A 14230-nucleotide genomic window follows, 5' to 3' on the forward strand; every position below is an offset into this window, starting at 1 on the left:
TTCATTCTATAACATAGTGAGGGCAAAACGTACTGTAATCTACTGGTAAGTAGCAGAGTGTGGCTCATATATGAAGAAGTCATGGCTATGTAAAAAGTCTAACTTGGGTGAAAAATAAATTTTTAGCCAGAGGCATACATAATGGAAGGATTACATAGTTAAAACCTCCCCCTTGTGCCCACACTCCTTCTGACTCATCTATGACCCATATATGAGCTTGTGTATTAGACGTTCCAGCATCTCCAGATCAGTGCTGGCTGGTGCAGTCCAGTCCTGTTGAAGAGAAGTTCAGCAGAGCAAATAAGGCTGGCCATACATACTACATAGCTGAAGTTAGAATGCTTGTTCTGCTGGCAGTCATCTCTCTTGACCCTATTGGCTCACTGACTGTGGAGAGGGGAGAAAGCCACTAGCAGACCCCTCTGGTAGCAGCTTATCTCCCTAAAAACAAAACGATCAGCCAGTTGAAATCTGTACGAGACTCACAGGGACCTCATACATACATAAATACATGACAGCACCATCTAGTGGTGTTAAGTTGTATTACACTTTGTTTTTCCTGTTACAATACTATAGCATTGTGGGTGGTGCACTACATTGTGGGAATGCAAAGCATCCTGGGTAAGAGAAGTCTCTAGTCTCCAGGACACAGTACAGAGCTCTCCTATGCATGTCTTTTTCTAAAACTCCATCATCCTTGTAAAAGCATATCTGTTGAGAGATCTACCTTTGTTTCAGGGATATTGTGTGATGCAGAGCTGTTCAGTCGTAAGTTGTAATTGTTATTCAGGGAGTTATAACTGTTAGATGTTAGACATGTAATCCTATGTATAGGCAGCCATTTTACCATGTGCTTTCACTGTCAATGCAAATGTTATAGTACATGCTATCCATGCTTAATACTTGTTATTTGTATTCTTGTAGTTTTACCAAACAATCCTGTTTTACCAATCAATCAATCGTATATAATCAATCACATATGTACGACCTGTTGACAAATAAACAAATTAGACTACAAAGAACAGTCCTCTTATTTGGAAGACAGGAATGGTTTATGCTGAATGTCAGACTGCACACTGTATACAGTTTGTGTGTGTCTTCTGTGTACAAATGAAATTACTATATAAAATCCCAGGTACGTCCCTGCTTGCAGAAGTGCCCTCTGTGTGCTGTTTGTGCCTGTGGTTAAGTGGTAGAATAAATGCAGACGCCACAAAAAATACTTTCCATACTGTGATGCATAATCCACATGTAACGCGTGTATACTTCAGTTATCGTAGAAATGCTGCAGAAAGCATTCAACATGTTTGGCCTTAAAGGGGTTTACTGCTCATTCTGAGTTACATTTGACTATACTAATCTGCTGTGGGGCTGGTAGAATAATACAATAACTCGCCTCACTTACACCAGCCCCTCCGCTCCAGGATCGCTGCTCCATCCTCCTCCCTGGACTGCAGCCAGTCATGTATTATTGTGACTGCAGTGCTGACGTCATGTATACCGCTGCAGCCAATCATTGGTTTTAGCGGTGTATAGACTACACTGGCATGTGAAGAAACGCTGGATCTGGTGAATGTGAGGAAAGTTATTTTATTATTTTACCGTCCCCACAGCAGATTTGCATAATTTTAACCTACTTTCTTTCTTCGTCTTGTAAAGGAATGTTAGAGAGCACAACTCACCATATTATGTTTCAAATGCTTTATTGAAAATGTATAGCATCATAAAAACATCATGAGATACCAATGACATAGGTATTATGTTCAAACACATAAGACAATCAAAGAAATAAAATAAGATTACAGTAACAATAATCGAAGGGCGATCCTATAGTGGTTATTTGTAAGGAGACGGTGTAGAATAGTACAACCATACGTGTTCAAGTGGTCTAAAAGCCTTGTATACTTGAGGCCTCCATGCAAGGTGCATCAGATATTACAACGATGTACTTTGTTGTATATTGGTGGAGTAAGAGGAGGAAACCCAGGGCTCCCATAGCTTTTCAAAAGCCTCAAATGTATCCATACGAATGGCTGAAAGTTTTTTATATAGTAAAATCCTATTGACTCTGTCTATAACTGCTTGAAAACTTAACGTATCACTTTTCCATTTAAACGCAATATGGATTCTGGCAGCCAGTAAGATATGTTGCGATAATTTGAACTTGGCAAATGTCAGCCAAGGGGGTTTATCTCCTAAAAGACATAAGGAGGGAGTGGGCTGGTAGTTACATCCTAATATTGTGGAGATCAATCTGCCTATTTTGGACCAGAACAGCTGGACATGGGGGCATGTCCACCAGATATGGTAGACTGTACCGTCCTCCGTACACCCTCTAAAGCATAGTGGTGATACTTCTGGGTATATACAATGTAGCCTGAAGGGTACTAGATGGGCCCTGTGAAGGACCTTCACAGAGGTCTCTGCCAGTGTGGTTTGCCAGGAGTTTTTGGTTAAGGTCTGGGAACGGAGAAACCACTCTGAAAGTGGGTATTCTTCCTGTAAATCCTTCTCCCACTCCACCATATATGAAAGCCTAACTCCCTCAGGCGAGGCATCAAGCATTCCGTATAGTCTGGACACAACTCACCATATTAATACTCCAGGTAAATTTTGGCAGTACTTCTGGTGTTACAGCATCCAACTTTTGGTTAAAAAAAAAATGAAAGATACATTAAAAAAAAATATACACTGCAATACATTGATAAACCATGTTATGCGTATGTGAAGATATTCTAGTTTCAAAATCTTTTATTGAATTTTTATTTCAAGAATAGTAACACAAACCACTACAACATTTAATACACAATGAACATGTGTTGTGTTTCTGGCAAAGAATTGGTTTTTTAAAGAAACTGGACCCATTTTTAAACTATGCAAAGTTTGCACCTGTTTTTTGAAGAAAAAAGATCTACTAGATCTGGATAGATTGAAGGCTTGGACAGAGAAGTGGCAGATGAGGTTTAACACTGACAAGTGTAAGGTTATGCATATGGCAAGGAATAATGCAAGTCACGAGTACATACTAAATAGTAAAACACTGGGTAAGGGCTCGTGCACACGACCGTATGCCCTCCGAGACTCCGTGAGTGGGCCATATGTCCCAGAGCGGCATACATCGTGCACACGGGAGCACACAGCATCATAGATTATTATGATGCTGTGCGCATTGGGCCGCCCACGAGACTATTGTTCCGCACTCATATGATCTTATGAGTGCGGGACAATAGCCCCGCGGGCGGCCCGATGCGCACAGCATCATAGTAACCTATGATGCTGTGTGCTCCCGTGTGCACGATGTATGCTGCTCCGGGACATATGGCCCACTCACGGAGTCTCGGAGGGCATTCGGTCGTGTGCATGAGCCCTTACACTGACATGGAAGTCAGGAATTTTAGTGGACAGCAAACTAGGCTGTAGAAACCAGTGTCAGGCAGCTGCTGCCAAGGCCAGTAAGATAATGGGTTGCATTAAAAGGGGCATAGATGCCCGTGATAAGAACATAGTCCTGCCACTTTACAAACCACACATGGAGTACTGTGTACAGTTCTGGGCTCCTGTGAACAAGGCAGACATAGCAGAGCTGGAGAGGGTCCAGAGGAGGGCATCTAAAGTAATAACTGGAATGGGGGGACTACAGTACCCTGAAAGATTATCAACATTAGGGTTATTCACTTTAGAAAAAAGACAACTGATGGGAGATAATAACTATGTATAAATATATCAGGGGTCAGTACAGAGATCTATCCCATCATCTATTCATTCCCAGGACGGTGACTGTGACGAGGGGACATCCTCTGTGTCTGGAGGAAAGAAGGTTTGTACACAAACATAGAAGAGGATTCTTTACGGTAAGAGCAGTGAGACTATGGAACTCTCTGCCTGAGGAATTCAAGAGGGGCCTGGACGTATTTCTGGAGCGTAATAATATTACAGGCTATAGCTACTAGAGATGGTTCGTTGATCGAGGGAGTTATTGTGATTGCCTGATTGGAGTCGGGAAGGAATTTTTTTCCCCCTAAAGTGGGGAAAATTAGCTTCTACCTCAGTTTTTTTTTTTCGCCTTCCTCTGGATCAAGTTGCAGGATAACAGGCTGAACTGGATGGACAGATGTCTCTTTCAGCCTTATGTACTATGTTACTATGTTTACCTTTTTTTAACCTAGAAACAGGGCAAAAATTGTCTAAAAAAACAGATGCTATTGTTTGCAGATTCACATCATTACCATCTATTGTAGAGCAGGCCCTGTCCCCTCACCAGCTTAGGCAAGTGGAAGCCAGTCCTGCTCACATTCTAAGACATGTTGCTGGTGGAGATTTTGAATAATTCCAAGAGAACCCTTCTTTTAAAAGAAAGGTCTGTTTTTTCCAGCTAACCGCAATATTTATTCCAGCGGCCATGCAAATGTATTGGGCAACGATATGCTGTTGGGTATGCCAGCCACCTAAAAGTAAAATAAAAGGAGACTTGGGGAAGTTCTTCCGAATGACAGAGCTAGCCAAAGTGCAAACTTTGGACAAGAACCCAGTTACAACTACAAGTGGACATTATATATAGACATGAGAACCATCTGCTGGCAACCCTGGAAACACAACGGGGAAGAATCCAGACAGATTTTATGAATCCTCAGGAGCACTTATTGATGTATTTTCCTGAAACTGATGGATCATGTCTGATCCTCCAGAGCAAGTGACTTTTTGTTGTTTTCTCTCTGGCTAATGGATGTGGGTCCTGAACAGGAGAGGTATTTGAGAATGTGTTTTCTTAACCAGACAGCCTATAACTGAACACTTCATCAAAAAGGTTGTATTGTACAGCATTAGATGATCATGGCTGCCTTCTTCCAAAAACAGTGCCACACCTGTAAACAGGTTGTGCCTGGCATTGCAGCTCAAATGCAGTCCTGAGCCAGACCAAACAGCTTCTAGAAGAAAGCTGCCGTGTTTTTTTTTTATTATATATTTAGATAAGATATCTGGCCTATGGCAGCTTTCAGACGAGCGTCTGGCTCAGGATCCTGATGATATACCATCAGTATTGTCATCAGGATTTTATCAGGATTTCCATGTGTATTTCTTCCTTCCTTATTTATGCACTGCACAGGCTGTAATGTGTGTATTTGGAAATCTGCACAAAACTCGGACATGCTGTGGATTTCAAATACTGATGGAAATTATACGCCCATGTGAATAGCTCTATTCATTAACATTAACAGCGGATTCTGGTACATAAAATCCGGACTATATACGCATTGCTAATACGCTCGTCTATATGCTAAGAATGAGTAATGTGTACAGCTCAGGATTTGTTCTAACTTACCGGAAATATTCGGATTTGCCCGTCATAGGAAACAGATACTATATACCTTTAAATTAAATACAATGTGATGGTTAGTTCATTTACACACAGGACAAAGAATGTGTGCCGATGCATCAATACATACCGATTGTGGTTGTGTGGTGCATATATGAGGTCACTGATTCCACCTCTAGAGCCGCCTGCTAGGGAATAGAAAGAAACAGTCATTGACAAGTGTGTAGTTAGTGACATGTTAATATTAAAGCTCCAGAAACCAACCTGTGCTGCCCTGTATAAGTGCCCTTGTAGGGGTGAGAAAATTGGAGTTGTAGTCCCACAGCTTTACACTCCCATCTTTACCACCTGATACCAGTCTGGAAATACACAGACATGGAAAATAATCAGATCACATAAATTATACATTCTGTAAACTGGATAGATTCTGTTTTTATCACTAGAAAATTGTGAGAGGCTGCAGATTACTACATCTATTTAACCCCTTAAGGACCACGCCATTTTTAGCAAATCTGACATGTGTCACTTTATGTGGTGATAAATTTAAAACGTTTTTACTTATCCAGGCCATTCTGAGATTGTTTTCTCGTCACATATGGTACTTCATGACAGTGGTAAAAATGAGTCAAAAAATGTCATTTTTATTAAAAAAAAAAAAAACAAATTTACCCAAAATTTCTACTTTTATAATAGAGAGTAATAACTCCAAAAATAGTTATTACTTTACATCCCCTATAAGTCTACTTCATGTTTGGATCATTTTGTGAATGCCATTTTATTTTTTGGGATGTTACAAGGCTTAGAAATTTAGAAGCAAATCTTTAAATTTTTCTGAAAATTTCCAAAACCCACTTTTTAAGGACCAGTTCAGGTCTGAAGTGACTTTGCGAGGCTTACATAATAGAAACCAACCAAAATGAGAAACTACACCCCTCAAGGTATTCAAAACTGATTTTACAAACCTTGTTAAAGGGAACCTGTCACCAGGATTTTGTGTATAGAGCTGAGGACATGGGTTGTAAAATGGCCTCTAGCACATCCGCAATACCCAGTCCCCGTAGCTCTGTGTGCTTTTATTGTGTAAAAAAACTGATTTGATACATATGCAAATTAACATGAGATGAGTCCTGTCCCTGTGATGAGTCAGGGACAGGACTCATCTGAGGTTAATTTGCATATGTATCAAGTCGTTTTTTTTACACAATAAAAGCACACAGAGCTATGGGGACTGGGTATTGCGGATGTGCTAGAGGCCATCTAGCAGCCCATGTCCTCAGCTCTATACACAAAATCCTGGTGACAGGTTCCCTTTAACCCTTTAGGTGTTCCTCAAGAATTAATGGAAAATGGAGATGAAATTTCAGAATTTCACTTTTTTGGCAGATTTTCCATTTTAATGAATTTTTTTCCACTAACAAAGCAAGGGGTTAACAGCCAAACAAAACTCAATATTTATTGCGCTGATTCTGTAGTTAACAGAAGCACCCCATATGTAAAGGTAAACTACAGTACGGGCACACGGCAGGGCGCAGAAGGAAAGGAACGCCATATGGTTTTTGGAAAGCAGATTTCACTAGGATAATTTTAAGCTGCCATGTCAAATGTGAAGACCAACTGATGCACCCCTAGAGTAGAAACTCCAAAAAAGGGAACCCATTTTAGAAACTGCACCCCTCAAGGTATTCAAAACTGATTTTACAAACTGTATTAAACCTTTAAGTGTTCCAAAAGAATTAATGGAAAATGGAGATGCGAATGCATCAACTTCAAGAACTGACTTTTCTCTTGCTTCCCAAGGGTCCGTTCACACTGAGTATTTTGGCACGTTTTAATTTTAATGGGAAGTAGCACTTGGGTGTATGAACCGTGCCAGAAAAAAGAAGCAGCATGCCCTGTCTTGGCGCGGAATCTGAATCTCCCATTAAAATGAATGGGAAGTGTTAAATAAAAACGCACCATATGAGCTATGTGTTTTTGCATGGATTTTGACGTGGATCTGCTCCAAAAACTGTGTGTGAAAAATGCAGGTTTGGAATTAAGTACACACTCCAATTTGACTTAAAAACTGCTTCAAAACACTGCATAAAAAAAGTTTTAAAAAAACGCACCAAATGCGAATAAAAAAATTGGAAAACTTTTCAAAATTCATTGTGTGAACACGGATTTACAGCACCAGCAATATGTCAATTTATACCGTGGATTTCTGCAGGGGATTCACCCCTTTGCAGTGGAGAGGCTGAAGTCCAAGGCAAATCCACAGCAAAGTTTGCATGTTAGGCTACTTTCACATTCGCGTTCTGTGCGGATCCGTCATGGATCTGCACAAATGCATCCATTCAGATAATACAACCGCATGCATCCGTTCAGAACGGATCCGCTTGTGTTATCTGTGACATAGCCAAAACGGATCCGCCTTGAACACCATTGAAAGTCAATGGGGGACGGATCCGTTTTCTATTGTGCCATATTGTGTCAGTGAAAACGGATCCATCCTCATTGACTTACATTGTGTGTCAGGACGGATCCGTTTGGCTCAGTTTCGTCAGGGGGACAGCAAAAGGCTGCAAACAGTGTTTTGGTGACCGACTCGAAAGCCGAATGGAGGCGGAACGAAGCCAAACTTATGCATTCTGAGCAGATCCTTATCCATTCAGAATGCATTAAGGTCAAAACGGATCCGCTTTGGACCGCTTGTGGGAGCCCTGAACGGATCTCACAAACGGAAACCATAACTCCAGTGTGAAAGTAGCCTTATTCATGCAGATTTTGCCACTGATCTGCAGCATTTTACAGTCAAGTACTTTAATGCTGAAACAGACAATTTCTATTGAGCATGTCTCCATAATAATGACTGAGTTACCAAACAATTTGTGCTGTGGCCAATATACAGACTGGAATTACAGGGAATCAGTATAATGAGACAGCAGGGACTAAGATCTGTGCGTCTGGACCATGGAAGGAAATTGCTAGATGCTACTGGTCGATTAGTGCTTAATTAAAGCGGTTGAATCCTAGGAGCGTCCTGGGATATTCTTCCTCTTGTGATTAGAACGGCTTCTCATGTCACTATCACCTTGCATTCTCCTAAGTGGTAACCACATGATATACCATCATGTCATCCGTCAGTATACCAACTGGCCACACTGGTATTACCAGCACACTCCTTCCCATGGGCGTAAGTCATCTGTCATTGTTTCTCCATCTCCTGAGACTGCTGATAATAGAGATGCACTGATGACACCGACTCCTAATTATCTCCAGGAGGAATTAGGAGCTTGAGACGGTTAGCGGTTCTGCGGAGGATAAGTCTGCCACCAAGCATGTGCATAATTACGGGTTGTAGATTACATTGTGTGTCAACGGCCAAAGGTGATGATGCTATGAAAGCAGCTAAAGATTGGCAAGCATTATATATCACAAAGAACAATATAACTTCATATATCCAAACACAACAGCAAAGCACTGCATAAAACACAAGTGAGTAAATACATGCTGCCTAGTCAGTCAAAACTGTAATATATATATCTGCAGGTAGAGTAAGAAACACTGGTATGGTTTCATTATTTTAACATCTTCGTACAACATGCTATTTATGTGATGACCCCTATTTCCGAAAATGCTAGCCATCTATGTCATTTCATTTGTGTTCAGTTCATCAAACATTAAAAATAGCGAACACCACCACTGCACAAAAAGAAAACGATCATTCTAAGTTAAGGCTAAGGACCCTTTCACACAAGTTTTCCCTCGCTGGTACAAAGCGTGATGCAAACGCATTGCGCCCGCACTGAATCCGGACCCATTCATTTCAATGGGTCTGTGTACTTGATCTTTGGTTTTCACGCATCACTTGTGCGTTGCGTGAAAATCGCAGCATGTTCCATATTCTGCGATTTTCACACAACGCTGGCCCCATAGAAGCGAATGGGGCTGTGTGAAAAGCAAGTGCGGATGGTTGCTAAGAGATGTGGTTTGTAAACCTTCAATTTTTTTTATCACGTGCGTGCAAAACGCATTAAATCGCATTTTAAGAACAATGGTAGTCTATTGGGTTATTCACACTGCTGGTTTTTTTTATTGATTTTTTTTAAGGCCAGCGAATAACAGATGTAAAAAAATAGAACATGTTCTATTCTGTCCGTTTTCACCAGCCCTCATACAATTGAAGGGGACCGTTTTTAAAGTCCGTTTCTCAGAAAGGCATCAGAAATGGATGTGTGAATATAGCCTAAGTTCACAAAACCTGCGGCAGGAAAATCAGTAGCAGATTACTACCGTAGCTGAAAATTTTTGGTGGCAGATTTCTAATTTGATGGCAGATTTATAGGGGTATTACAAGCATTTTAGAAATTTTTTTAGCTGAGGATTTGGAAGAGGCTTTGGCTGAACATTTGGAAGAGGATTTAGAAGAGGTTTTTGCCAGCATTTTTCTTATCAAGGTTCAGATATAATTCAGATGCGTTTTCAAAAACACTTCTAAAACTGCCAGAGGTTTCTTCTGCTTCCCCACTGACTTCAATACACAATCCATTTTTACAACGATCAGCCCCCGGACTGAACATTGACCCATTCATTTCTATGGTTATATGCACATGAGCAGTCTGTAGAGCTGTGACTGCGGCCTGGGCTATATACGGTAATTGCTGCAACCATAAAAGTATTCCATACATCTGAAAGGAGTTCAGGCACAGACATAGCACAGGGCACCTTTATTGTGGTGAAGTCCCCCTTGACTCCACCACAATAAAACAGGGCACCCTAGTTCCGTTGACTCTAAACTACATAGATTCTGATCAGTGGATGAAGGCAAGATGGATGGAGCCATAGCAAGGAGCTCAACACTCTTGATAAATTAGGGGGCTTTTTAGGCAAGGAAGGCCCATACCACAATAAAAATAGGGCACCAAGGTTCCCTTGGTTTAAAATTACTGATTAATTCTGATATTAATTCATATTAATTATATATTAATGATATTAATTAATACTGATTAATTCTGATTCAACAGATGAAGGATTGACTAAACAGTCATAGAACAAACTAAGGCTACTTTCACACTTGCGGCAGAACGGATCCGACAGGCTGTTCACCATGTCGGATCCGTCCTGCCGCTATTTCGCCATGCCGCCGGACCGCTGCTCCGTCCCATTGACTATAATGGGGACGGGGACGGAGCTCCGGCACAACACGGCGAAAGCCACCGGACTAAAAAGTCGGACATGCAGGACTTTTTAGTCCGGTGGCTTTCGCCATGCACCGCCGGAGCTCCGCCCCCGTCCTTATTATAGTCAATGGGGATGGAGCAGCGGTCCGGCGAAACAGCGGCAGGACGGATCCGACATGGTGAACAGCCTGTCGGATCCGTCATGCCGCAAGTGTGAAAGTAGCCCAAGGAGCACTATGATAAATTAGCTGGTGATCAGCAAGCGGCCACATGCTATTCTTGTCTAGGTTTCCTAGTCCACAGACTACTGCAATCGGCCACTTCCAAAAATGTACAGTAAGCAACACATCTGCCTCATGTGAACGTGCCCTAATACAGGGTGTAAAGCAGTACCTGGTATTGGTGTGATGTTTGTGTGTATGATGGTTCTCAAAAGGTTGAGATATAGGGGGAATCAAAGTGGTGTAAAGTAGAACTGTCGTAGTTGCCCATAGCAACCAATCAGATTCCTCCTTTCATTTTCCAAAGAAGCTCTGAAAATCGAAAAGGTGGAAGTTGACTGGTTGCTATGGGCAACTAAGCCAGTTGTACTTTACACCAGTTTGATAAATCTCCCCCATGGGTTACAGAGGTTGTCTCATGAACAACATTTACCACCTATCCACAGAATAGGTGATAAATGTATGCTTACTAGGGTTCGGACTGCTAGGACCCCTATGTGAATGGAGCTGCACTGCACATGCAAGACCATCACTCCATTCACTTTCATGGGACTGCCGAGTACATCGCTCTAACAGTCCCATAGTGAATGGGGGTCAGTACGCAAACTGTAGTTAGGTGATAAATGTTGTTCGTGGGTCAGCTCCTTTATGGTATACTGCCATGATCAATTCATATATATCTTCAGTCTTAATAGTCTTCATTCATTCAACTTTTTCAGTAACACAGAGGACATATTCCTTCTCATATTTATTTATAGGTAGCTAAATGGTTAAGAAAATCACTGTACCTATTTCCAACAGGGTCCAGTGCCATGCATGTGACCGAGGAGTGGCCATGAGTGGCTAGTACTTGGCCTATAAGCTGGCCTGTCCACAGATCCCATGTCTTCATTACCTACATGAAAGTCACATTTTACTTCTCCATTTACAGCATATGAACCACCTGGATTTCATATGTTTTAATGTATATGACAGAAAGTCACCTGAAAATAGGAACAATAAGCCACAGTGAATATGTGGCACTATTGTAGGAATGTAGTTTTAGTTTAAAGAGTCCACTTTGTACCCTGATAATAACTACTGGTATTCTGCAGGAGAACCTGGCAACAAGAACTCCCCTGCGTGCTAACCACAGGTGCGATGAAACATTTCCCATGCTTCTGCTCTGGATCTCCCAGCTCTGTTGACCCGGCTACAGCAGTGAAGTTACCAAGAGAACGAGCTTTGCAGCCAATCACTCGCCTCAAGAATCGCACCACTGAGTCCAGTAATTGACTGCAGCGGTCACGTGTTGTCAATGTGATGTCACCACTGCAGCAGAGCTTGTCTGGTAGAACTAGAGCGGAGACATAGGATCTGCTAGGTAAGTAATGGGCTGTTTTTTGTTCCAGGCACACCCTAAGGCCTCTTGCACACGACCGTATGCCCCCCGTGGCCGTATTGCAGCCCGCATACGGCGGTTCTGCAATACACGGGTCACCAGCCGTGTGCATTCCGCATCATGGATGTGGACCCATGTCAGCCAGCCATCAGATCCCATGTCAGCCAGCCATCAGCCCCCCATGTCAGCCAGCCATCAGCCCCCCATGTCAGCCAGCAATCAGCCCCCCATGTCAGCCAGCAATCAGCCCCCCATGTCAGCCAGCCAGCAGACCCCATGTCAGCCAGCCATCAGACCCCCATGTCAGCCAGCCATCAGACCCCCATGTCAGCCAGCCATCAGACCCCCATGTCAGCCAGCCATCAGACCCCCATGTCAGCCAGCCATCAGACCCCCATGTAAGCCAGCCATCAGACCCCCATGTCAGCCAGCCATCAGACCCCCATATCAGCCAGCCATCAGACCCCCATATCAGCCAGCCATCAGACCCCCATATCAGCCAGCCATCAGACCCCCATATCAGCCAGCCATCAGACCCCCATGTCAGCCAGCCATCAGATCCCATGTCAGCCAGCCATCAGATCCCATGTCAGCCAGCCATCAGCCCCCCATGTCAGCCAGCCATCAGACCCCATGTCAGCCAGCCATCAGATCCCATGTCAGCCAGCCATCAGACCCCATGTCAGCCAGCCATCAGATCCCATGTCAGCCAGCCATCAGCCCCCCATGTCAGCCAGCCCCCCATGTCTAAAGTGCCAAGAAAAGGGGACATGACTTAGCGAAAGGGTGGGCCTTCATGCGGTCTGCCGGACTTACTATAACGTATGCCAGAAACAGCCAGCCACCACTTGTGGTGTTATGAAGAAGAAATCTGGACTACTAGATATTGGAACCATATCATCTTTAGCAACAAACACAGGTTCTGTAATGGAAACCATGATGGTCGGGTTCATGTACGGTAGCCTGGTGATGAACGCTTCAATCCTACCTTTGCTGTATAGCAAAATACTGCTCCAACCAACACATCACATACGACAGTCGGTCACACCTAGTAGTTATATGAGAGACACTAACAGCTCATTGATATGTACAGGACATCTGGTAATTTTCAGCTGGATAATGCTCATCCATATACAGCAAGGGTTTCCAAATTGTCTCTGCCACATTGCAATGCGTCCTTGGCCTGCCAGGTCATCAGAATAATCACCAAGCATTCAACATTTTTGGGACCGGCTGTCACTCCAGCTTCAGTAACCTATGAATATGCAGGACATACAGGCCCAGCTGTAACATCTGTGGTCAAATGTGCTGCTGGATGCCAGATGGAACCTGTATGCCTACCAGCCCAACCATATCTCATGTTGTATCCAGGCTAGAGGAGGCCCAGCAGGGTACTACAGCCTCCTTACAAGTTTTCCCCAATAAAAGTATCTTTTAGCTCTAACATTATAATCACTTACATATATCAACCTTACATTCACACATAGAAAGTCTCATTCGATTCCAACAACTCTCTCTTGGTGCGTTTTATATTTTTTTGCCAATGAGTATGTTTAAACATAAAAATATATGTTTACAATATATGTCCTGGAAAACGTCATCAGACCCCTTGAAACAGCTGGGCAGAGCTACTTACTGATCCCGCAGAACAGCTAATTATCTGCTGATTTAGCTGGTTATACAGACAGCTGGTGACTGGATCATTGTGGGAAACCGATGGGGGTCCATGAGGAGCGGCACTGTAACATACAAGAGAGAAAATGACCTTACTAACTGTAAACCATGTCTGCACTCGGAATTCAATGGGGCAAACTTATCAAGCCCTGCACTTCAAAGTCATAAAATAGCGACTTTTCAGACTTTTTCATGGAAAAAAAATTCAACATTTAAAATTTTGAAACTACTCATTCCAGTTTTGAGAATTGAGCGATAAGGTGGGCCTGGTTAGCCTGTCAAGCTGATTTAAAGATCATATGTCAGCAGAATCAACTATATTATACCAGTTATAACTACTGGTGGGGTTGATGCTGAGAAAACACCTCATTTAGGTTCCTCCATTGCACCACTGCTGAGAAAAAAAACAACTCTTTAACAATATATAAATTAGGCATTCATTGCATCAAGGGGCAAGCCTGAGCCCGTCAGAGCACCA

At 42.7% G+C, this 14230-nt stretch overlaps 1 protein-coding gene across 2 annotated transcripts in view; it reads right to left on the bottom strand.

The window, feature by feature from the left end:
• LOC122922802 (WD repeat-containing protein 64-like) overlaps window positions 1–14230 on the bottom strand; it is a 61786-nt gene that overhangs the window by 19378 nt on the left and 28178 nt on the right. Inside the window, exons 11-16 of one of the 2 annotated variants that reach the window (XM_044273540.1) lie at window positions 13715–13817; window positions 11486–11592; window positions 5579–5673; window positions 5445–5499; window positions 5321–5366; window positions 2591–2644 (exon numbers count right to left, since the gene is read on the bottom strand). In XM_044273540.1, coding sequence (XP_044129475.1) covers window positions 2591–2644; window positions 5321–5366; window positions 5445–5499; window positions 5579–5673; window positions 11486–11592; window positions 13715–13817 — 460 coding nt within the window. Of the gene's footprint in view, window positions 1–2590; window positions 2645–5320; window positions 5367–5444; window positions 5503–5578; window positions 5674–11485; window positions 11593–13714; window positions 13818–14230 lie in introns of both variants that reach the window. The other variant, XM_044273538.1, reaches the window with a different exon arrangement.

The sequence above is a fragment of the Bufo gargarizans genome, unplaced genomic scaffold (assembly GCF_014858855.1).
Source record: "Bufo gargarizans isolate SCDJY-AF-19 unplaced genomic scaffold, ASM1485885v1 fragScaff_scaffold_726_pilon:::fragment_2:::debris, whole genome shotgun sequence".
Classification (NCBI taxonomy): Eukaryota; Metazoa; Chordata; class Amphibia; order Anura; family Bufonidae; genus Bufo; species Bufo gargarizans.